The sequence below is a fragment of the Lates calcarifer genome, linkage group LG21, assembly GCF_001640805.2.
Source record: "Lates calcarifer isolate ASB-BC8 linkage group LG21, TLL_Latcal_v3, whole genome shotgun sequence".
NCBI classification, from domain to species: domain Eukaryota; kingdom Metazoa; phylum Chordata; class Actinopteri; family Centropomidae; genus Lates; species Lates calcarifer.
In genome coordinates, this window is record NC_066853.1 from 16,546,048 (window position 1) to 16,571,800 (window position 25,753).

At 40.0% G+C, this 25,753-nt stretch overlaps 2 protein-coding genes and 1 long non-coding RNA gene across 13 annotated transcripts in view; 1 reads left to right on the plus strand and 2 right to left on the minus strand.

Annotated features, from left to right (window-relative positions):
* synrg (synergin, gamma) overlaps positions 1–7,958 on the plus strand; it is a 39,057-nt gene extending 31,099 nt beyond the window's left edge. For 6 of the 11 annotated variants that reach the window (XM_018665343.2, XM_018665344.2, XM_018665345.2 and 3 more), the window contains 2 exons: positions 3,792–3,824; positions 6,825–7,958. In XM_018665343.2, coding sequence (XP_018520859.1) covers positions 3,792–3,824; positions 6,825–6,956 — 165 coding nt within the window. In that variant the 3' untranslated portion in view covers positions 6,957–7,958. The remainder of the gene's footprint in view (positions 1–3,791; positions 3,825–6,824) is intronic. The other 5 variants (XM_018665346.2, XM_018665349.2, XM_018665347.2 and 2 more) reach the window with 1 other exon arrangement.
* Positions 294–10,430, minus strand: LOC127143743 (uncharacterized). Its single transcript, XR_007815351.1, has 3 exons — positions 9,800–10,430; positions 8,845–8,903; positions 294–1,740 (listed from the first exon to the last, which is right to left on the minus strand). It is a non-coding gene; the product is annotated as an uncharacterized LOC127143743 (long non-coding RNA).
* A 2,788-nt stretch (positions 10,431–13,218) lies between these two features.
* On the minus strand, positions 13,219–23,462 carry dusp14 (dual specificity phosphatase 14). Its single transcript, XM_018665353.2, has 2 exons — positions 23,147–23,462; positions 13,219–16,117 (listed from the first exon to the last, which is right to left on the minus strand). The coding sequence occupies exon 2, from the start codon at positions 16,015–16,017 to the stop codon at positions 15,382–15,384; it is 636 nt and encodes a 211-aa protein (XP_018520869.1). The 5' UTR covers positions 16,018–16,117; positions 23,147–23,462; the 3' UTR covers positions 13,219–15,381.
* Positions 23,463–25,753: the final 2,291 nt, after the last annotated feature.

Here is a 25,753-nt window from a genome sequence, read left to right on the forward strand (position 1 = left end):
TCACCCACCTTAGTTACTGTCTGTCAGGCTCTATGTTCTCCCACAGCTCATATGATAATGGTGACAAATTTACCACTCAGAATTCTCTCTGGTAACACAATAGTTCCAAACAGAAGTAGACATAAGCAGTTTGTCATTTCTAGCCTATGACCATCTATTTTTGTCAGCAAGGAATGACAGTTAAGCTAACATTAGCTCCATGAATTGGCTGAGGACGTTGTCACCGGCTGACTTTTTAAAATGTTTTTTTATGTTTCCAGCTCACTGGTTTGAGTTACAAACCTGATGAGCTAAAAGAGGCAGTTACTTTGTTTGTAACATAATTGTGTTTGGCTGCTTAGTTTTTTTTTTTTTTAGCTTATTTTTAAACAGCATGTTGAGGATGACAACTAATCAAAACTTACCCAAATCTAATAGAGTGCAAGTCAGAGCTGCAAATGTAAACCTAGACTTTGATAGGGGAAATACAACACAGTGACTTGGCTAGACCTGACATGTGTGCTGTGTCTGGTTATGGCTGCCAATCTGTTATTGGGCAATCACTCTTTAAAGGTGGGGTTTAGTAAACTGTTATTTTAGGTCACTGTGGTCCCCTGGCTTTTATGCTGACAGATGACAAAAAAAGTGTCTAAAGGTAATAGTATATGCTCTTGAAACAAGTGAGAGAAGAGAGTTGTCACTTTGGCACCTCAGGGTGGGTTTTTGCACTCTGGGATTGGTTCTTCAAGGTCACAAAGGTTGCCACTTTGTCTTGGAAGGGTTTCATTTTCTGTTCTGTCGCCTCCATCTCCTAGGCAACTTTCAGCTAACAACCATCGGTGTTTCTGATAACTGTTCAGTTATTAACTCTGACTGGGGCACTATGTGCAGAATTGCTGTATGTCTTACCTCCTCGCCTACGGTGGTTGTGATTTTCATCGACGTGGGCCATTAATGGTATTTTTTGGACCCCGCAGTTTAGAGGGCAGGATGGTGGCGCTGATTGTTTCTCGCGTTCCCTCTGCCACTCAGCCAGAGCCAGATGGATGGTCCAGGCAAGATATGGCTGACTGAGAGGCATCTAGGCTGCGAGCAGATGTGGCTTACACATTAGTCATAAGCAGGGAGTACAGCTGATAATAGACCTGAACACACAAACACACACTCACTCTCACCTCTCACTCTTGTGCGCATAGAGACAGGCTGAAATTAATGCAGTTTTATTTTGTCTCTGTGCCACTAGCATGAGATTAATAACCCATCTTTTAATTACATTTTTGGCACAGCTACACTAGTAAGAATGCATAAAAGCCAAGTGGAGAATAGCAACCCCTCAGAGTATAATGAAGTGAAAAAAACGGCTTTGGCTTCAGCAGACGGTGCTGATTGTTGCATTGTCCTTTAGTGAAGAGGCGCTGATTTGTTTTTCAACCAAAGGTACAGAAGGGTGGAGATGTTGATGTGCCATCCAGTGGCTTCAAAGAAATGTGAAAAGTGCTTGACAGCTTAATGGCTCCTGCTCAATTCATGCTGTGAATTTTAATTTTTCAAATGTATCTCTCAAAGTTTGTACCATTTGTTGATACAAATTATGCCAAAATACAGCCTATTGTCAGATTTAGTTTTTGAAATTGTACACAAATGTTCTCAGTCTCACCTTGTTGCTTTTGGACCACTAATTCTGGATAGGCTGCACATTTTCTTTTCCTCTGGTCAGGAGGCAGGGATGGGCGACCTGCAGCAGCTTCATCTCATCTCAGTCTGTGGCTCAAAGGCAGCAGTAGTTATAAGTTTTATCATAAGTGATACTTTTCAGTTAATGATGCTACAGCTCCTCTGTTAAATGATAAATGCTAATTTGAGCAATTACAGGGAGAAGCAGTGGAAGGGATTTTAGGTTGAATAATTTAGCATCTCTGGCTATTTATATTAATGCAGGTTTATGAAGCGCCTCAAGGATTTAGATTGATTATTGAGTCTGTGTGGCTTTGACAGCAGTGCTGATTTGAGTTTAGATCCAGACTTTGACAGTTTGTTCTGTGAATGTTCCCATCTCAACATTTTATTTTATAAGTCTGTTGTTAGGTTGCCCATCTCTGTCACAGCACACTTTATTGTGGATCAGGCTAGCAGGGTTCCTACACAGCTAAATAAAGAAGAATTACTTGGATAATACAGGCGTAAAAAGTCTGGGGATTGACAAAATGCATGTTAAGAAAGTTTAAAAGTAAAGAACAAAAGTCTTTATAGATTTTCCTGCTATTTTTCCCTGTAAGGAATATCTCTTAGCTACAGACGAATCCAGTGGCTCGTTCATGTGTCACAGTCTCAAGTGCTGATGTCATTGCTGCAATGGGAGAGATTAACAGGAAATATTTACACTGACACTTGAAATCAGAGATTCTTACAGTTATTAGTCACCCCTCTTTTGTTAGATGAAGGTAGTCTGTGTTAATTTAGATGTTATTCAGTCTCAAAACACTGAAATTGGTTATGACACAGACTTTGGCTTTGCCTCTGTCCACAATCCACAGTAGCCCAGCCAGAGTTAAATGAAAGCTTATGATTGAAATGCATCATTATTTTTTGTTATATAATCAGAAGAAATACACGATGTAATTAAAGTCAGGGCTGAAACTACTGATTATTTTCATTATAGACTAATCAAAGGTTATTTTATTGATTACAAAAAATGTCCAAAAATAGTCCTAGGTAACATCATCAGATTTGTGTTTTTTTTTGTTGTTTTTTTTTTTTTTACCAACAATCCAAACCCAGAGGTATTTGGTTATTCGCTGTAGAAGACAAAGTAAACTAACAAATGTTCATATTTGTTAATTTAACTGTGGATTTTGGTAATTTTTGCCTTATAAAAAAAGGCAAACTATTAATCGATTTTCTAGATTGATGAATAAAAATGGAGATATAGCAAAGTGACTTTTACCTTCCATTTTTTTGTTGTTGGAACAGCTGACAGCAGCACAGCTCAGAAGAGACACCTAGACATCTGTTAAAACTGGACAAACCTTTTATATGTTATAACTAGGGCTGAAACTGGCGATGGTTTTCATTATCAATCAGTCTGCCAATCATTAAAAATAATGTAGTCAAAAATGTAGCTGTGCTGATGATGACATCTTTATACGTGTTTAGTTCACAATATATGAAAGAGCAGCACATCTTTTCTTTTGAGAGACTGACATCTGTTAATATTTTGCATTTCATTATTTTTGCTTGAAAAATTACTGAAATGACTGTCAAAGTAGGTGCTGATAATTTTTCTGTCAGTTGACCAATTGATTAATTGATTACTTGTTTCAGCTCTAAATATTAACTTTATTTTAATGGCATTTGGTGATTATATTTTTAACATATAATACAGATTCTACATCTAAATACAGATTTCATGACTAAGCACATAAAATATACAGGTTTACAAGTGAAGTGTCACTGTAGTAATGATGGCTTGTCTTCTTCCACCTGCAGCCTGGATTCGTCTGTTAACATTAGTGGCCTTGCTTTGATAGACTGCTAATAGCATACCCAGCACTGATGAAAGTCTTCATTCAATATTTTAGATCAATCATGGCAAAATCTCTTGAATTCTGAGATAGAAAATGTGTAGGAGCCCTGGGGGTAATAACTTGGATTCTTTCATGTTCTCACCCACAGATAAACTGGTAAAAGGGAGCTCTGTCCTGGTGAAACAGCTGATCTCAATGTTTGCATGCTGCTCACTCTGTGCACACTTTACTTTGCTCTGGGCATCGCATGAATGTGCCTCATCATGCTCACTCTTCTTATGCTTGCAGGCATTGACTAAAGACAATGACAGGAGGTTAAGGGTAATTATGCCTCATTTATTTTTAATTCTTATAAAAATATTAGACAGTACAGAAGAGCAGAATGTAGATTCAGGGAAGATTTGAATAGAATCTAATCAGGTAGTGGCTCAGTCTGAAACTCTAACCTTTTACATGCAGCTACAAAGGTCAGGTGAATTAGTAGAGTCACTGTTTTGTCCGACCAGCTCGGGTTTGAAAGCATGAATGCCCTCGTTCTTGTTTCAGAGTGGAGTTAGCAGTGGCTAAAAGATTTAATAACGTACAGCATCATTCTAGTTAAAAACAGACTAAAATAAAGCCCACATTCACTGGCATGCAGGTGAAGTCTAAGAGAGTTTGAGAAGGAAAGGCTCTGCAGTGAAGGGAGGAGTCTGTCATTGTGTGGCCACCCTTTCGTTTTGCATCCTCTCCCTCCAATATTCCCCAGCACTGGCAGTCCTAAGTGCAGGTTTATGGAAACAAGTAGGCCAGGGCACAAAAGAGCTCTGAAAGGAAATCGCACTGCTTGTGAAATCTGAGTGTGTGAAAGAGAAAGCGGCGAGTGGAAATGTGTCATTCAGTTTGCGTGAGAAAGCCCTTCATCCAGCGGAGCGTCTGTGAGACTGTAGACTGTGCACGGGCAGGTGGAGATGTATTTGGCTTAATGGTGTGTTGTGGTTGGGTTTTTTTTTTGTATTCAGTTGTTGCTTTCTGCATGCGTCTCCCCTCTCCTTCTGTGTGGGAGGCTATGATTCACTGCACATGACTCATTCCTCTCTCTGGCTTCAGCTCCAGTATTTTCACCAGGGATGCAAACTCTTAAACTGCGCATCACACACATTAGCATCTCCTGATTGCACACACACAGTGCTACAGCTGGGCTCAGTGAAAAATGCAAACTCACACCACAGGGCTCAAGTGTGGGTGGGGTCAGATCACCACATTTCATTATCTGGTCAGCCACAGTGTGTTCACATGTAACCTGGGAGAACCACTTATGTTTTAACAATAAGTTCAACAAAAAGTTTTCAGACACAAAAGCAGATCAGATTATGAGGCAACAGGCTGAAAACATGTTTTGCCAGTGTGGAGATTAATGTCGCCCTTTCGCCCTGAGCATAAATAAATGACTTGGTCCATATTTGCTAGCACAGAGCATGGGCATGATGGAAAGTCTTGCAACCTTACACTTTGTGAAACAATGGCAACAATGGTCACTTGCCAGTTTTAAGACCTAAGTCGACCAGAGTTTGGATGTATTCAGACTCTTTTTTGATGAATAAATTGCATGGAGGCAGTTACACACAGGTTGTTGTGGTAAGAAAACACAGCAGCACTGATGGAGTCAAAAAATATGAAATAACAGAAGCTACAGCCTCAGCTGCGAAAGGCCAGATTAATGTATTAATTATCTGTAAAAACAGATAATAACTTAATCTACAACATGCAACTTTTTTGAGAATTGTTTTGCTGTTGTGGCACCACCTCGCCCCGTCCTCTTTGGTTGTTCGAATTCAGATATTTTTGTGATCAGCAGCTGCACTGAATTTGAATGCATATACTGTATGTAATGTCTTAGCCCTCTTTGCGTCTCTTTCAGTGTCATGTGGTGTATGTTTATTTATTCCACCACATTCACAGAAATACCACGCAGGCCGTCTTACCTCCCCAAGTCTCCCCAACAGCTTAAATGTGTCACAGCATGTAGGATCCTCCTGCTTTGAATTCAGACATGATAGTTTTTCCACGGGAAAAAAATATTGACATTCAGCTTTACTGAAAGTCTAAAGATTTGTTTAGACTATTTGTAAACAGTCATTTAGGTTTAGATGTGATCAGTGAGATGTTCACAGCATGTGGCTCCGGTGTCAATTCTGTGGACAGATTTGCTCTTTGAGTTGTACCTATCTGAGGTATTATTTATGTGCAGTTGATTTTTTTTTTTTTTTTTTTGCCTTCTTTTCCTTGCAAAAGTACTCGCATACAGTTTTAAGCAGGTCATTTTAAAGAAATGAGTCTCTGAGAGTCTTTCCTAGTATGTATTGCAAACTGTGTGTATTGAAATCCTTTTCTTGCCAGAGGCAGCTTTTCTCATTTGTAACTTGGCTGCGTTTTGGCTGCAGAGTCACATAAAAGCTGAACTATGTGCCGCTGTGCTGCTCTTAAGATGTAAATCATGCTTTAAGTCAACATCTGTCTCTTTATTTATTATTTAAACATAGTATTGTAAGAGGGTGATCAATCATACTTGTGTTAGTGATGATTTTTACAGTTCAGTAGTAAAATGTTTTAAGTACTGATACAACAACAGAGCAGTAACCACAGACTTTGTGAAGTTGAGGGAAAAGGGTTTGAAGACACTTAAAGACAAACTGTGTACTGTGATATTTAAGTTGTAAAACCTTAATTTTGTCATTTAATGCATTTTCAGGCTCATTATTGATCAGTGTAGTGTCAACAAACACAGTATGATCTTGTTTCGTCTTCCTTCTTGTTTCATATTATTATTATTGTCTTTTAAAAAATGTGATTTAAAGGTAGCTTAGCCACCACTTAATTTCACTAGTTAGAAGCTACATGGACTGCTAGTTAGCATTTGGCAGGAGGACTCTGTTGTTACTTGCTTCAATATGATTATATTTAACTGCTGCATTATTTATTTGGTATGACAAATTAGATTTCGAAAATGTTCAGAGTTAGAGTTAGAGTTAGAGTATCAAAATAGATTTTTCAAATACAGAAAATAGGAAAAAGTAAAAAGGTGAATTAGCTAAGGCTAGCTCACCAGCTAGCGGTAAGTAGTTGGATTGCAGTTACTGCAGTTAGTTTTACACATTTCTATGGCATATTCATCTTTATACACTGAGGTAAAATGTCAAAATGTTCCTAAATACTGTATGTAGTTACTTTGTTTTGGCTTTGTAGGACTAGTACTGCAGGAGGTGCAGACATAAGATAAATACCCTGGTTTATTGTCTCTGTGATTCAGGTCTCTAATATTTCACTCCTTCACTCTGACAGGCGTTCAACTCGGAGACGGACAACTTCAAGCTGCTGTATGGGGGCCACCAGTACCACGCCAGCTGTGCCAATTTCTGGATCAACTGTGTGGAGCCCAAACCCCCGGGCCTCATCCTGCCTGACCTGCTGTGAGCTTTGGCTCCAGCTGCCATGGTAACAAGACATGGGCTAATCAACATCAGATAGGTAGAGCAACAACATGGGGCTCTCACCTTGGACGGAGAGCAAAAGAAGGATGTTTTAAAGTCACTGGATCCCTCTGTATGTATTTGGATTTTATTCTGTCCCTTTTGTCTCAAATTTGGTGACTCAGCTGTCTCTCAGTTGATGTTTATCTTTTAGTTTGTTCAAATTTAAAGCTTCTCTCTAAATATTTACCATTCATGTTATCTTTTGTTGTTCATCTAAAACCTGTAGGTCAGCTGTGTACTGTATTTATATCTATTACTAATGATGCTTTAACAAATGATTTCCACTGCTGAAAAGTCAATATTACTAAGTAATAATTTGTCAGTGAGTCATATTTAAATTATTAGGTGTGCAATATCATTAAAAACACTGGCAGAGGATGTCTGTTATCATCTTGAGTTTTTAATGTCACTTGTTGCTTTGCTTCTGTTTGAGAGGAATTTTATTCACAACTCCCTTTGTTCTCACTGAACCAGAGCTGTTGAATCAGAAGCCTATTATCGTACTTGAATTACATTTGTTGGGCGGGTCTGTTTGATAAAACTCTGGCTGTGGCTGTTGTGGTTTTAATATCTTTGTGAAAATCTTCAACATTCAAACTATCACTGCTGTGCTGGAAGGCAGATGTCTACCTTTTTATGAATTATGTTAAATTAACTGCTTTGAATGTCTTTTTGCACTGTCGGAGGGGGTATTTAAATTGTATTTTATAGGTATTTTGTGGGGGGAAGATGTGATTTGGGATCTTGAAGGAACTATGTTAACGGTTGTGTTTTTCTGTGTTGGTGTTGTTTGCAACCAGAGCTGAAAGTCTAGAGGAAGTTGACTGTGATTCTGAACTAAAATTGCAGCAGCACTTTTTGTATATTACAGTGTCATACTGTAGCAATGCAATTATGACTGACTGTAATGTGAATGTGATGTAAATAAATGAGTATGAATAGAGTTTAAAGCGTCACAGAATCTGTCACAGTCCCAACGAAATACAGTCGCAACTAAACCTAAACCAACTCGCCTCCATGACCACAATTTGTTCATTTTTTCCCTTTGGGATTTTGTACGGATTAAATAAATGAGACTTAGTGTGTTCATTGAGGATCTTTAGCAGTGCTGGTAGGCAAATTTTGTTTCCTGTGAGGCTAGTTGTGTCCACAGCTTCCACCCTTTGTGCTAAGCTAACGGGCTGCTTGTTGTAGCTTCATATTTATGAGCATTAATCCTCTCACCTGACTCTTGGAGAGAAAGCAAATAAGTGTATTCCATAAAATGTAAAACTATTCCTCAAACACACTTAAATTGTCGGTTTTCTGGATTAATTCATTTTTAATTAGTTTTACATACAGCAACTACAGCTTTGAAATAAGACAGCCATTTAATTCACTTTTGATCTTATTCTCCCTGCCTTCCTCGACAAGCTTTCGCTTCCAAATGCACGAATACTGCACATTTCTCTTCAGTCATTTTACTCAATAATGTACTTTCTCTGCGGCCAGCGAGGCCTCATCTCCATCACTTTGCAACAAAATGGAATAAATTCCCCTTCGACAAGCCTGCCGGGCCATCGCTGGGGTTTGAGCTCAGCCAATCAAATGAGATGTCTGGGGGGGGGGGGGGGGGGGCTCTGCAATACCAGTCTCATTATCATTCTCACACTTGTGTTCAGGTGTGTTCTCCAACACCCATTTTATCTCTTGCCATTCCCTAATTCATTTCCTGCAGAAAATGAATTCCTCTCCTCTCACGGTGAACACCGGGATTACAGAAAATTACAAATGCTGAAATCAATTACTGAATGAAGGCTGTGTAATTTGAATTGCAGACCGTCTCTTACCTTCCTGTGCCTGTCATCTTCACGCCTATTGTCTGTGATGCTGTGCTGAAGTGATCACTCTGGGAGACAAGAGAGATTGAAGTGATACAATGCTGTATTGACTGCTGCTCTTTGGTATTTCATGGCCACGGTCAATCACATTATTGATTAAAAATAGCTGCTTCTGCACATCATGTTCAACTGATTACTTTCACCCCAGTGAACAGAGTTTCTTCCTGTTTTACTGTCTTCCAATAGCATTTCCATTTATCCACAGATGCTTAAAAAAGCTAGAGTAAAACCAATAGCAGCTGTTTTAATGTTTAAAGTTATATGAAAGTGAAAATATTGGGACCAAAAATTAGTTTTTCGGCAACTCCCATGATACACAACAGTTTGATTGTTTCTCCAGGCACCCACCATCTGGTGCTGTAGAGCTGAAATGATTGGTTGATCATTCAATTAGTTGTTTCAGAAAAATAACTGTCAGCTATTTTGATAATTGATCAATCATTTAAGTCATTTTTTTAGGCAAAAATGCTTCTCAAATGAAGTTTTCTATGTTAGTAAACTCAACATTTTTGGGGTTTTAGTCAAGACATTACAATATGTTGACTTGGGCTTCAGAGAATAATGATGTGCATTTTTCCATTATTTTCTGACATTTTATACATTGAGCAATCATTCAAATATTAATGAAAATAACTGTCAGCTACATAGTGTTGGTTGTATCCTTACAATACTCTTTACGCTACTATGATAGAGTAATAGTACGACCTAGTCCAAGGTTTTTGGAGTGAATCTGGGGCCCTGGGCAGTTGCCTGCTTTGCCCAACTGGTTATCTAACTCACTGTTAGCTTTTGGTCTTTCCATGGGATTTGTCAAGAATAATAAAATTACAGAACATCAATAGAGTTATCCTTTTCTGTTAGTTCTCTCTGGTTTGTCATCAGTTAAAGTAGTGAAAGGTATTACTTCAGTAGATTTATGATGCCTCAGTTTCTCTATTAATGACCTGGACACAAATATTAGTCATTTTCACTGCTGTGATGTCGAGAAAAAATTGAATACAGCTTCATGGCTCGCAGTCCTTTGCCTTAGTCTCTGTTCTATCAATCAGTTCAGACAGCTGAGGCTTCAGAGGCGAAGGACAGATGAGTCACTGTTTAACCACGGAGATGACACACTCACTGAGGAACAATGGCTTGTTTCACTACAGTCCAAACTGTATCAGCCAAGGTCTCCTATTGCGCTTCAGATGACCCTGAGTCTGACTGTGAGTTTAAATAAACAGATGGGAGTTAAATATACAGATTATTTACTTAAGTAGTAATGGAGGAATGGAAAAACTCTACTACTAGTAAAAGTAATGCATTCAAACTCTTACTAATCTTACTTGTTGGCCAGTTTAAATATTAGAAAGACATTTCTATTTGAAAGTCCTAAAAACCTTATTTTGCAGCATAGTTCAACCAGTTTTCTAATTATTATTTTTTTAATGTTGTGAGGAAAACATCTGTAACTTGACAAAAGGTAGATTCCTGCACTAGAATTATTAAAAGCTGATTTTAGAAAAACGCTTATTGACTGTAACTGGTTGAAATATTTCCTCCTACATCTTCTCAGTTTTTTACAAGAAAATTAAATCTAGTTTTCAGACTAAAATGGAATGACAAGACAACAAATCTTATTGGAAAAGCTGCAAATGTTTAACAATAAATTATATGCAAAATATGCAAAGTAACTGAATATGGATAAATATAGCAAAGTGAAAGGTACAATATTTCCCTCTGAAATGTAGTTGAGCAGAAACAGAAAGCAGTAGAAAATCCAAATACTTGAGTAAAGCACAAGTACCTCACAGCTTTACTAAAACAGTACTTGAGTAAATGTACTGAGTTATGGGTTTCTGCTTCAGTTCTACATTTTCCTTCCCTTCACATGAAGCACCAACAGCATGTAAAATCTGCCCTCTGGGACTAGCATTAATGTGCTGTTGGCAGTCACAGGAGCAGCTTTCTCCATATGGTTGTTCCCTTCATGTTTGCAACTGTTTTGAGACTTGAAGAAAAAAACAAACAAAAAAACAAAAAAAAAAAAAACACTTTGAATTACATCCAACTTTTGAAGCATATGTTGCTGTGTGGCTAAATCAGGCTGTCAAATTATAACTATAACGAGGGTGGCGAGCCTGAATATGCAGCAGCAGTCAAAGCACTGTGTTTATATTAATAACCTGCCTTGTGTGTATGGCCTTGTTAAAATGGAAATGCAGGATTTACAACTATTGATAGGGGAATAGTGCTGTGGCTCATGCTGATTATAGTGAATTATTAAAGGCTGTATAATTTGAAGCCTAGAGAAGCTATGATTCAGTAATTCATTGCAGCTACAGCAGATGTTCATATTTTGCTTTGTGTTGTTGAAATAAAACCTGCACAGACAGATATGCAACAACTGGCGTTACATTCAGAAGTAATTACAGGCCCATAGGCAGGATTTTATAAATGCTAAATGCTAAGGTCATAAGTCCTCAAGAGCCACTCAACTCCTGACTGATTAACCACCAACAAATGTGAGAATTTTTTTTGTTCATTTAACTGTTGAGTGGTAATTTTTTGTAGGCTACATTTTATCACAGCCTTCTGAACATTGTCCAGATGGAACTGTCTATGTCTAAAAACAATTGAATTTAGAGATAATTTGTTTAAAAAATTATGAATCAGCCATGAAAAGCCACCATGTGTATTTTTAGTGAAACCATAAAACCTAAACTCATCAAACCCTGAAAACATATCAGAAAATGAACAATTAATAAGACTGTTTATGAAGCAACAAGTTTAAATCTACAGCCATGCTAGCAGCTCTGTGAGTCAGTATAGGTATGATGTTGGTTTTAGCTCAGTGTTAATTTTAGCATGCTGACATACTCACGATGAAAACGCTAACATATTAATGTAAAGGTTGCCTTGTTCACCATCTTAGTGTAGCATACCAACATTCACTGACTAGCACAACACACGAAGATCAGCTGAGGCTGACTGAAGCGTATCTGCTGATAAACCAAAGTATTTGACAGAAGCATTTTGGTTTGATGGTGGTCCTAAAGTTAAAGGATCGAAAAGGTTACAACAATTCATCCTTGAGGGTCTTGGCTATCTGCAGAAAATCTCAAATTAATACAACAAATCGCGTCAAGATATTTCACTCAAAATCACAAATGGCAATTTTACAGTGGCGCTAGAGGAGAAGTTAGGAAAATTTCATCCTCTGGGGATCACGAATACAAAATATACAGTCGAATTTCATGGCAAACCATCTGATAGTTGCTGAAATATTTCTGAACTGACCAAGGGAGACCAACAGACTGACAATGCCATCCACACTGCCAGCATGGAAACGTATGCCCAATATTAGGTGGCTGTTATACATGATTGTAAACTGAGTATCACTGGGTTTTATACTGTTAACAATCAGGTTGAAGATGCCACATTGGGCTTTTAGAACCTGTAATGGACATTTTTCACTTTCTAATATTATATCAACTAAACATTAATTGACTGATGGAAAAAAAAACAACAAAACAAATTACTGTATAATGAAAACAACAGTAACACACAGCAGTTTGTTGCCGCTCACCAGTGTTAGATGCTTCCTGTTGAGTTGCTGTCGTCTGAATGTCATCTCCTCAAACTTCATCAGCATCGTTCGTTCTGCATGGCCTGCACCGCTGGAGCCTGGCCTGCTCTGATGCTCAGGATGATGCAAATGGCTCTGCTTACTGCTTTAATGATAGATGATAATATCCTGCTGCTGGTGAAGGATGTGTTTACTTTTAGTGCTTGACTATGCCTTAGAATTCATGTGCATTTGTACTCATATTAACACATTGAGGACAAGGAGGAGAAAAAGATTACATTTTTTCTTTTTCTTTTTTTTTCCTGGGAGAAAATAGTGTGTGCAAGTGTATAATTTGGGCCCATCACTTGCACATCTCCGCGGTGGTCGGCCTGTCATCGTCTCTGTGGGTAATGGAATTCGCTGTGGAGACCACTCTGGAGGTCCCTCAGAAGTGTGGGCACAAGACAAATGGCGCTCATCAATATCTGCCTGCTGCTCTGTAACCACAGCAAATGAAAATGAATGACAGAACATCTCCTTGACATCTGAAGAAATCTCTTGGGGAAAATGGCCGTGCAGAACGAACATCAAGAGGCCTTTGGAGGAGGAAACACAGCAGCAGCCCGTTCATGTGAAAACATCTCTGAGGCGTCTCCAGGCGTAGTTAGAAAAGAAGATTTTGATGAGAAAAGTTTGTCGGCTTTTAAGTAAATGCACATTATGATTCTGGTATGAGACTGAAATCAGATTTCAACACAAACAGTGACATGAGATCATTTTTTTAAATTTTAATATCACTGTCTTGGGGCATGAAATAATTTGAAAAGTCAGATTACAGATTGCGCTCAGAACAACAACATCTTTCTCCTTCTACATTTATTTACCCCTGAACTTTTATTCTTTTTTTTCTTTTTTCTTTTTTAAATTACTGTAATATCACACTTAATCTATTATGGCAAAAAAGCATCGTTGCACTTATCTCTTAGTTGAAAATGTCAACTATGCTGCACTTGTGACCAGAGTTAACATCACTGCTGCATGTCGACTCTTAGTGAGAGTCCAGAAGGTAAATCACAACACAAAACTAACCTGATACATTCACTGCCCGTGATGACGGTGGTATCACAGAGTGGGTGATTCTCTGACTGGACAGTCATCAGATACATCTCAGTGTTGAAACGATTATTTGAGATTAGTCAACAATTTCACAATTCCAAACAATTTTGACTTGATCATTTTGTCTCTGGTTCCAGCTTCTAAAATGTGAGAGTCAACTGATTTGTCTGTTTTATATCATTAAATATCTTCATATCTTTTGGACTGTTTGTATGGAAAAAAAATAGCAATCTGAGGATGGCAATTTAAATGCAACACACACCAGACATTTCAAGCAACACTGCATTATCTGACTTGTATAATTGCTTGTGTAATAATAACCCTAACCCTGACTAATCACAGCTGGTTGTGTTTTTTTGATGCGTGACATATGTTGCAGATGACTGCTGCACTTTAAGACCTTGGGCTGCCATTTTTCCAAATTTTAATAATTTTTATTATTTTAATTATTTTCAATTATTTGATAAATAGAAAATAAGTAAAAATTAGAAATGGATGAATCAATTTTGAAAATAATCAACTGCAACCGTGGATACCTCACAGCTCTGTGGAGCAGCTTTTAGGTTTTCAGCCTTAGCTTTTCTTTTATGTAATGATAGTGGTGGCAAAGTCGTGATGATGTTGTGTGTTGTGATTTACTGTGGGATCAATTTTTTTTTTTGTCTCACCCCTACAACTCTAGTGCTAAGCCTTACCTTTTAGAGTGTGGACAGCGCGTGCAGCTAGGTGAAAAATTCAACCACCGGACGACAGGAGAAGTAGGATTTTCAGCCTGTGTGACATTGCTCTTCAGAAAAGCACTGAACCACAAGAGTAGGCCGTTTTACAGACAGAAACAAAATGTGTTTTCTGAACTGCACTGATCTTTCTGGAACCTTACCCTAATATGGACACAAGGCAAAGTCAGTGGGTTAGAAAATATTCTTCCAAGCATCTATCATAGAGCTACCAGTTCCCTTGAGGCGGCAGATATATATATATATATATATATATATTTTTTTTTTTTAATACAGCATCAAATAGCACTACAATAACATAGTGTGGTCACAGGACAGAACAGTCAACCCTGTGGTACACAGGAGCTTTCCCTAAACCTCGACTTTGGCTTTTATCTTTTAGATTTTCACCTTAAAAAAGGTAAATACAATAGCATCTTTAAATGTTCAGGTTACAGTGCGCCATAACCACTTTTTCCTCACTATCAGTACATTCCAATAAAATAATTTGTCTATATGCTTTTTTTCTGTACATTTATCTTAAATGCTACCATAAATTGAGAGCATGCTGCTGCCCTTACACCAAAGATTACTGCAAAACTGGCACAATACCACCACATGACACCACGTCAGGAAAAGGACTTCAGTCACATCACTGTCAGAGCTGCATAGTCTCGAACACAGCTAACACCTTCACAGAGCGCTCGTCCACTGGTGCTGGATAGACAGACCAGAAGATAGACAGCACCGACTTCCACTCTGAGCGTTTCTTCTTCTTGTTTTGGTGTCTGACATAATTGTGGTCCCGATTGATCCGTTGGTCCGAAGGATTCTGGGCTTGAAGTGGCCTTGCTCCCACTGAAAGACTAAATGGAGGTGACTGGTTGGATGGACAGCAGCACCGTCGACAACCAGTGTTTGGTTAGATTCCCTCTGTCCAAGCGCACCAATATTCATTAAATAAGCTTCACACAGATCTACACTCACACGTGTCTCACTTCGCCTGTCCAGAACAGGCATGAACCTGCAGTCCAGAAGGGCAAAAGGGCTCATCTTCACTTTCCTCCTCGATTCCCTCTTTGTGGACGGTTGGCGTGGCCTTTCTCACAGGCCCCAGTACGGAGCCAGGCTCCTGCGGTCCCTCTCATAAACATCAGGTATGACCCCGTAGGGCGTCTGCACCATCTTAACAGAGTTTCTACCGAACAGCTTCCTCTCGTACTCGATGAGCTGACGCCAGAAGCCACCGTTGGGTCTGATGACGGGGCGGCGGGCTTTGACCCAGGCATGGGCCTCAGCCAGAGACACGCGGTGATACTTCATGAGGTACGCCAGGCACAGAGAGGCAGAGCGGCTCACTCCAGCTGCACAGTGCACAAGCACCGCCCCCCGTTTACGTCCAACGCTGTGGATCTTGTCGGCCACGCTGTCAAAGTACAAGGAGATGGGCGAGTGGGGCATATCCGCCAGCGGGACCTTCACGTACTCCATGTGAGGCCAGTTGAAGTTTGGGAGCTCGATGGTGGCATTGACCACGCAGGTGATGCCTTTAGACAGAAGCAGGCTGCGGTTGGATGCCACGTTCCCTCTGCTGAGGAAGAGGTTAGGGGTGATCTGCGCAATGCCACCCAGCAGGCTGCCACTCTCGGGCAGCAGCCTCGGCACCGTTGTGGGCACCATGGAGCTACGATGGTGGTGGTGGTGGTGGTTGTGGTAGAAGCCTTGGCTGCGGGAACCCATCGAGGAATCAAGTGGGCTTCAAGTGGGAAAAAAAAAAAAGAAAGAAAAATCTTCAGCAGCTCAGAGTCATAGTAGTGAAGTGGGACCAGCCAGACAGCTCCTGTAACACACAAAACAGATTTCACTTTCAATCTAAATTAAACATTTTTCTATTTCAGTGGAGGCTGAGCACTGACAAACATACAAACAATTCACAAGGATGAGTAACATCACTGCTGTTTGTAAAGACTCCAAAACAAGGGTGCTAAATTTTTTTTTTTTTTTTTTGGACAGCGCTGTGCTGAGACGGTTGTTTCCAGGAGATGTTTTCTTCAGTTTGAGTCTGTCTTTAAACTTTAAAAACCCAGACAGTCACAGCTGTTAAAGAGCCACAATAGTTGACTAATTCAAAAAACACACTGTTGTGACCCACTGATCCACAGACTTCACTTCGCAATTACATCAAAGAGTTTTCATGAATCCTCAGATGGATTCAAAAACGTTTCCATCTCAGCTAGACAGGACGCTCCGTCTCTGCAGTCTGTGTCTCTACATTCAGGTCGAACGGCCCTCTGTGCTGCGCACCGAGACGTGCCTCCCCCTCTGCCATGTGAGCACAGACCCCCTGGAGGCATACACTCACCTCATCTCATGTTCATCCATCCACAGCCCCCACATACAGATTACATCTCTCGTCTCTCTCTCTCTCTGGCTATTGCTGCTTTTAATGTCGTTTTGGATGGCACCAAACGGCAGGGTGGAAAGTAATCATATACTATACGACACCAAAGTGTGCTGATAATACACTTCATTTAAGCACCAAATTTGCTGACGTTAATTCCATTTTCTTTTTCCAAGAGGGATGATTAAAACGATTTTCCTTACTTGCTCTTTACGAGCTGTAACGTGAACATGAGGATACACGACACACGACATGAAGAAAAAAGATATTCATAGGAAGTCTAATGTGGCATTTCTGGCTGCACTGTATATGATGGAAATAGCCTCCTGTGCTAATACTTAAGTTATCAGCAGAGAGTCCACAGCTCCAGGCACTACTTCACACACTGTTGCACTTGTCGTGCGTCATCCACACCTTGTGCACCAGCCTGGCCGGCAGGTCTTTTTCTCTCATTCCAGCTACAGTCTGGTTAACAAGACACACGGGTCAACTGCTTTAAACTGGAATTCAACCTGCTGGAAAAAATAAAATAAAATAAAACACCTGAACACCTGCTGTTACCTGCAAAGACAGTAGAAGACAGACTGGGATTCTTCCTGTTAATTAAATTTAAATCAAAAACAGGAGTTGAATGACATGAATTTAAATACGCCTACATGACTGACAATACAATGAAACCGTGATGGCAGCTTTGTGATCCAATGACAAATTTCTATCACCTCATCTTTTAAATCTGTGGTTCTCAACTTTGGGGTTGGGACCCGCACAGTGGGCCACAAAATGAATCTTTTTTCCCAGTTTTCTAGTGAAATACTGGATAATGTTGTCTCCCAGGCCTCTAAAAATAAAAATGGTTATTTTCTCTACAAGATATTCTCATCTTAATGAAACACAAGGAACAAGCTGTTTCAAGGTTGTAACCCCACGTTTTAACTCTTTTATTGCCTAGTTGCATAAACGATGGAAAACAAGATCCAGTGCAAACATAACACTGTTTCTGTTTAAAATCCGGTTCCTTGCTTCATCATCACCTTCCAACTGTAAAAAACCCTCTACTACCCGCTCTATCGATCATGTCTTTGCCATCTCAGCATGGTCTGCTTCTCTTTCCAGAAAAAAAAGACAAAAAAGGATCAAAAGGCTAAAATAACAGCTCCTCCCTCCCCTCTTCAGACAGTCTCACTGGCTTGCTCCCGGTCGCCCTGCACCTTGCCTCTGAAACCGTTGCCATGATTGTGATCGAGCTGTGGGTGCAGCTGATTCTAGTTTCCTCCACACCGTCGCCACTGGTGATGAAACAACAAACACTGTGATCCTGACTCAGGAAACCAAGTGTTTAGGCCCAAACCACATCAGGAGGTGGTCAAAGATACATCAGAGCAGCACTGAGACATGGAAGAAGCAGCATCGAATAAACAAGAACTAAGTAGGAAAAAAAAAACATGCCCCCACTCTGTCTGTCTGTGTTGCCCAGTGTCGATAGGATCAGGCATTTCACTTGATGATGGTATTTCAGGGCCCAGCAAAACGTCTGCGTCAGCTTTTGTCCAACAAAATTCAATCTGAAACCATTAGTCAATTAATAGATAAGCTGATTAACAGAAAATAAATCTGCAATTATTTCAATAACTGATTAAAATCGTTTTTCAGCCAAAAATATAAAACATTATCTGGTTCTAGCTTCTCGGTTGTGAGAGATTTGCTGCTTGTCTCTGTCTTAAGTGACAGTAAATTAATAATCTTTGCATTTGGAACTGCTATTCAGTCAAAAATTTGTTGTTTGAACTCATCGACTTGGGCTTTAGGAAATTGCAGTGCGCAATATTCACTATTTTCTTACATTTTTCTGTCGATCTTTGTCATGTTCAGTAAACTGAATATATTTGGGATTTGGTCTGTGGGTTGGACAAAACAAGACATTTGAAGACGGCACCTTGGTCTCTGCAAAGTTGCAATTTTTTTTTTTTTCCCCATATATCATACACCAAACCATTAATCAAAAAAGCAAGTGGCACTAATCGGTAGTAAAAATAATCATTTGTTGAAGTCCTAAACAGTAATAGCACTTATATTTTGAGCAAACCAAAGCAATTAAAGCTGCACTCATCAATGTTTTTATACCAGAAAAGGAAGAAATTACTGCACGTAATGTGAAAGCTTGTAGTAATGGACCCACAGGTTATTATCACCAGGCTATACAGTTCCTTGTGGCTCCATGACATTTTAGTGTCTTTCAACTCATTGTTTTGGTTTGCCAGCTCACAGCTTTACTGGCTTTCTTCAGTCTCTCAACAAGCCTTGTTTCCAGCTGCATAATGAAACTCACTTTAAACTTACTATAAACTCACTGTACAGTACCTGCCAAGGATGTAGATTACAGAGGGTTTACAGCTTGTTGTACCGCCAACAAACGGCCAGAAAAATCAATGGATTCAGGTTTAATATTTGTCACTTTGAATTGTAGAAGTAGGAGCCGATATAGCTCCAACAGCCAGTATGGCTGTGTTAGTCTAATCTATCCTCACCATTTCTGTGGCCATTTGTCTGGCTCTAAGCACGGGATGATGACATTCCCATTCTTAAGCCCACCTACAAAGCTCTGCTCTTGGTCCACTCTGCCGTTTTTTCACAACTTTTTTTTTCTTCTCCAGTCGCCATCAATGAGCACAACACCAGACCTACAGTATGTATGTGGGCAGCAATTCCTGAGGTCTGAAACTAGGCAACAAATAGTGAAATCTTGCTATAATTACATATGGGAAGACTCACTTACAAACAGACATCTCCCTTGCATGGCACAGAGTTGCAACTAACAATATTTGATCCTTCTATACATTAGCTACACTGCTTATCCTGTGAGGGTTGTTAGGGAGGCTGGAGCCAATCCCAGTGGACATCGGGCGAGAGGCAGGGTACATCCTGGATGCCAGTCCATCACAGGGCTGACAATAGTTTTCATTATCAATTAATCTGCTAGTTATTTTCTTTAAATGTGATTGTTTTGTCTGTAAAATGTCCTGAAAGGTGCCTGCCAGGGTTTGCCATAGCCCAAAATAGTTTAAATTTAAATTGCTTGTTTCATTTGACAAAGACTCCAAAATACAAAAATGTTGAGTTTATAATCAGATATAAAAAAAAAAAAACATCAAATCATTACATTTGAGGAGCTTTACCCAGCACAAGTTTTGCATTTTAAATTGACAAAAAACTAAAATGATTAACTGATTCTCCAAACAGTTGCTGATTAATTTTCTGTTGATCGCCAAATCAATTAATGGACTAATTATCACAGCTGGCACAGTTGATGCATTCATTCCTGGAGATATTGATAACGTATGTACCACCAGCTGAGATAAGTGCAAACTCTGTTGCTGCGGCAACCTACTGACCAACAGTATAAGACAGTGGCAGCCACATCAGCGGAGAGATGAGGTCGATAAGAGAGCCAAATAATCCCTGGCCCTCACCAAAGTGCTGATGTACCACAGATTTGCTCCATCCACATGGTTATTTATACCCCAGGCTGGGCAGGAATGAGGTTGCAGAGAGCGGAGGAGGGAGAATTATGCAGAGGCTGTCGCCACAGAAAACTCTACTGTATGCCGGAGATACTGGGGATACTGCAGCTCACTGTCAATCAAATTTTCTGTGAGGATTACATCTTCAAAAAAACATAAACACCGAACAGGGTCAGGGGCATTCACAGGACAGTGTCCGGAGCACTGAGCTACAGAGTGACTGCACATCCTCACTTTTACTCAAGCTTTTTCTTCTCCTGCTGATACTCTTATCTTGATGTTACAGAAACAGACCCCCCTCTCAATCATACAGGGTGGATCTGTCAACAGGTGGTCCCACCTAACAAATCTTCTTACGCACATCTCCGTCACTCTCTCTGTGGGGAGATTCCTCCAGGGTCTGGTTGCACCAGTGCTAACGCAAATTGGAAACGTGACCCACCTACAGGAAAAACTAGAGCGGTTACCCTGACTGTGAAACCTCGACGACACCAGATCTGAGCTGAGCTTGGCTCGGTTAAGGTCGAATTCCTGTCTGACACTCCCTCACGCCAAAGAATGAGATGAATGAAAAGAGTGGAATAATTGGAAAAGGTGCGAGCAGACCCGCTCCTCCCAGCACCGTGTCTCAATCAAAGGCAATCCATTTATTCAGTCTGAGTGATCTCTGAAAGTGACTCCACAGCCTGCAGTCTAGATAATAATCAGGAGAGCATGAGGAACCATGACAAAGGTGGTCTTTTTGAGGCGGGACGAGGCTTCTCAAATTCATTCAATCACAACTGGATGCAGCCTCACATCCCACGAATAAAGCCGCTGCACACAAAGAATGCTTTAATGTCAACTGCAGAAGGTTCAAAAGAGGTAGAGTCAGCACAGAAACAGAGGGACAAATTCCACAGGAGGACAGGCGGGCTCGGCTTTGGCACCTTCCTGCAATAGCAGCGGCTGGGTGCCGCTTGCTCAGACCACAATGTTACACCTCACTGTGTCGCACACTGACACATGCAAACTCACACAAACAGACTAAACATGAGAGAGAGGCTGTGAGACAAGGCCACATGTCACGTAGAGAGAGATGGCGAGTGCATGTATGTACTGCAGAACAGAGAAAACGCTGTGGCTGACAGAACACATACAAATCATACTTCTCATTTTACACAAAGAGGCCATTATAGAATTCAATTTTGCTTAAAAGCCACATTTGTAGGGAGTAGAATTACTGTATCCATCACTACAGCAGACGAAAGAGACGGATAACTGGAGTGACTTTACTCTACTACACACTGATCAGAATCTAATGAGGCAGACTTATCATTTTTCAAAACCAGCGCCACCAGCGGCGAGCATCTTTTAGAGCTAAAACGATGAGTCGATTAATCAATTAGTCACTCAAAACAAAAATAATCAGCTATTATTTTGATAACTGATCAATCGTTTCAGTCATTTTTCAAGCAAAAATGGTGAGAAAGCCAAATATTCTCTGGTTCAAACAAACTCTGTTTCTTTTCTTCAAAGAAACTGGAGCTCTTTTGTGTCTAGTTAAATAAAACATTTGAAAACATCTCCATAAACTCTGTGAAAATGAGATTTTTTTAACGTTGAATTTTGACATTTCATAAACTGAAACATTTTTCAAGACAGTAGATAAATCAATAATGAATATAATCGTTCGATTTAGACTTAGACTTAGACTAGACTTTATTGATCCCTTGGCATCACTCCCTCGGGGAAATTAAGTAGCTACGACAAATAGAGCGGAGTCAATTTGTTGAGTGACAGAAAATCAGAAGCAATTTTGATAATCGATTCATGGTTTTCAAGCAAAAATGCCAGAAAAAAAATTACTGGTTGTAATTTTGAATCTCAAACTGAATTCTTCAATCAGTACACTTTCAGGTAGTACACTGTGTACACAGTATAATCACTGATGGAGTCCATCAGTTTCGAAAAGGTAGCATTGTCTCCAATTTTTATGGTGCCATCTGCGCCTAACCACACATCCTCTTTTCTCTGCTGCCATTTTTGCAATTTGAAACCACGTTGGTGATCCCTCCCCTTTTGCTACGTAGCCAAGATGGGAACCATTGTGGGTGAGAAGTTTCCAGTCAGCCACACTCAACTTTTTGACCATTTTGAGTACACTGCATGTTTCCGTACTGGTGAACAGTAAGTGTGAGTGTGGAAGTACACTAATCAAGACACGGTATTAGTGTGATGGGAAAAATAAATCCCTCACACAGAGTTGGGACTGCTGATCTTTTGCATGATGGTAAAACGCAACTTTATGGCCCAAAGTGCAGATGACAAGCATTGTTTGAGATAATAAAAATCTCTTCAAAAATATAAATAAATAAATAAATATTATCCCAAATTATTATCCCTACCGAAATAAAATTTTGGGTCAGACTGCTCTCCCTTCAGCAAAAAGAGACACACAACCTTTCGCCCCTATTAATTTGTGTACAGTCCCTAAATCTTCAACTAAATTTAAATAAAAATGTATGCTGTTTAAAAGACTTTAATATTTAAGACAGCTTTTCATTGAAAGAAAGTGTAACGCCTCCTCCTCTGTCTTTCGAGTCGACAGTGTGTGAAAATGTGGAGCTTTAAGTGAATGACTCCACAAGTTTAATAATTTATGACCGAGCCGTGAATGAGAATGGATCCTCTGTCGGAAATAGATCACAATAAGTGTGAAATATAAAGTAGTCTAATGTTAGGATCCTCAACACGAAAACATGTCTTTCGAAGTCATCAGAAGTGAAGCAGGTGCGCTCGTTTCTTTAATTTCACTCATCTTACATCATAAAACTGGTCATGATAAACCCAGTAGATAAACGCCTGTAAAACATATTTTAAAATATATTAATTCTTTGCATTGATTTAAACTTAAAACAATCTAAATGTGTCGATAAACTGCATCCCTTGGATGTAAAACTCAACTTACCAGTCGACTCTCACTCGGGCAGAGATGGAGGTTTTCACAGCGCCTTCACCGCCTGCATCAATCCGGCGGGCACGGATCCGCTGCTCTCACACCCCGGACATCTACCTTCTGTCAGTCCGACCGTACAGACGTCCAGGAGGATGGCGACAGGCCAGGTGGTAGGAGACAAACCGCGACAGGCAACAACATAATGTGAAAGTCAACAGAAATACGAGCCATCAGTACATCCGCCTGGCTCTACGCTGGCAGCAGCGGCGTGTACAGGGCAGCGCTGCCCCCCTGTATGAGGAGTGATCAGTGCCACCAGGGGAGGAGTTGGCCACTGAGATGATTCTAGGCTTTTCTATTGGAGGATCAGCCAAGCACCACCCTGTGAAGGCGTGTCAAGTACATGAGATCATGAAAAATTGACTTCTAGATATATAGGCTCAGATGCTTTCCGTAGCAAAGCTTACGGAAGCAGCTAAGGCCCGTTTATAGTCTCATAGGTTTAATTTGTAGGAGGTCAAAAGTTTATACCTGATCCAAATGATCGCACAGGAAGGCAGAGTGGTAAGTTGGCCATTTAAAAGAGGAAAGAGTGCAACTGTTCACGCAGTTTGGGAGGAGTATAAAGCCTGCATGCAGTTAGTCCTCATCCCTGAAGCCTTCTCTCCTGTAAAACCAACATGTTCTGTAAGAAAACACCACAGATAAAGCATTAATCAAATTTTTCTGCTGCTTGTCAATGCAGATTTTGTGGTAGGGTTTCTAGCTGTGATGGCTCATTACTGCCATGTGGCTGGAAAGCAGAAAACACCCACTGGTGCTTGAGAGCTGGTGAAAACTGCAGCTTTAACAGATGTTTTTCTCCCATCAGCCTCAAGGGCCCACAATGAGCCCATTACACACTCGAAAACAAACCTCGACAAGTCACACAGATCACCTTTTTTTTACTCTTTATAGGTGTAGAACATTTTCTGGCTGGTTTTGAAAATACAGTCCCACCCCCTCTCTCAGACTGACTGGACATTGGAGATTTTGTGCATCAACCTGAACTCTGAGTGAAGGTGTCTTGCCCTGTTTCAAAGTAAGTTTCATATGTTTTGAATATCTAACTCCAGTTATCATTGCAAAGTAAACAAACATTACTGCAGGCAATTTTGAGTTTACTGACAGCTGAAAGCTGATTGTGTTGAAAATCATTGACTTTATTTTCTAATAAAAATGCAATTTAACGGTGAGAAGCTAAATTCATGAGAGGCAACTATGGGCAACTCTACCTCTCCTATTTCTCTGGCATCAATCACCCCTCATACAACAGCAGTGGGAGGCTCAGGCACCTCCCCTGAGCACAATGCTGAAAACTATTGGTGAGATGCAACTACAGAACAAACAAAGCTCTTGTCTACAAGTAGAATCATCAAAGCCTGACTGAGATGCAATTTTGATGGTTTTGACAATTTGGAATCTTTCCGAACAAGAGACCATTTGTTTTCCTCAAAATGCTTCTGATGCCTTTTCTCAAAGGTTAGTGGAGCATAAAATGTAAAAGTAAGCTTATCAGCAAGACTGCAGTCAGTATTTTAGATTTACTAAGGTGAAGAGTCCAGATTCCCCCAGGTGAAACCCACCTGCCTAAATAATATATTAATATATTATTATACATAATATTACCAAAAAAATTAAATAGAATGAAACTTCTTCTATTACATTATGGTCAAAAGGGTGCGTAATAAGAAAATGTCAACTTTTTAGTGTCATTAAATCCACTGAGGACATAATGTTGTGGTCCTTAAAGTTAACTGTGGCCCTGCCTATCAGTTATATTGTAGATTCTTCTTTGAAAAAATATATGATAAACAATTAATCTCTCACAAAAACTAAACCATGATTGACTGATTATTTTATATAAAGTTATCTTGATAGAATCAAGTCCAAAAAGCTCTATTTTGCGATGCAGAACTATGGCACATGTAAACTTTTTTAAGTAAAGTAACTAATGATTTATGTGTATGGCCATGCATCACAGGCTGCAGCTTTAACATCCTGGCATGCTGTTTAGTCTTAAAACACTAAACCTCACTGACACCGCTGTGTTATATTTGCTTACAGCACCTAAAGGTTTTTTCTTAAACCTCACACCTACTAACTAGTACACAGGCAGCTGTACCATACAAGGGACTGGAGAGGAAGACCTGATACACGAGCCTCAAACATTTGAATGCCTGCAGAGACGTGTGATCATGCTGCAGGTCCTGAACTTATAAAACCCAGAGAGCAAACACAGCAGAGTTGAGGATGCACGAAACAATGCGGGATCACGCTCCACAGTGGCTCAGGCAATATGTTTCTTTTTCTGCCGCTGACTTGAAATCTAATTTTATGCACTTGTTTAACACACATACACATACAAACGCACACGTTGCCAATTTAAATGTCGCCCCAGCACAGGTGGGCATATATGAAAGACAAATATACGCTCTGTTCTTCAGGTCTGTTATTTCAAATGTCATTATGCCTTGCTGGGAAGAAACAGCCCGACATCCTCACAGAACTCGAGTCAGTGGACGTTTTGAACCGTCTAATGGCTGCAACTCTGAGACCTTCAAGTTTGCAGCTGCATCT

Bases quoted from the DNA above. Each gene is read 5' to 3' on its own strand.
- dusp14 (XM_018665353.2), bottom strand. From the start codon at position 16,017: ATGGGTTCCCGCAGCCAAGGCTTCTACCACAACCACCACCACCACCAC.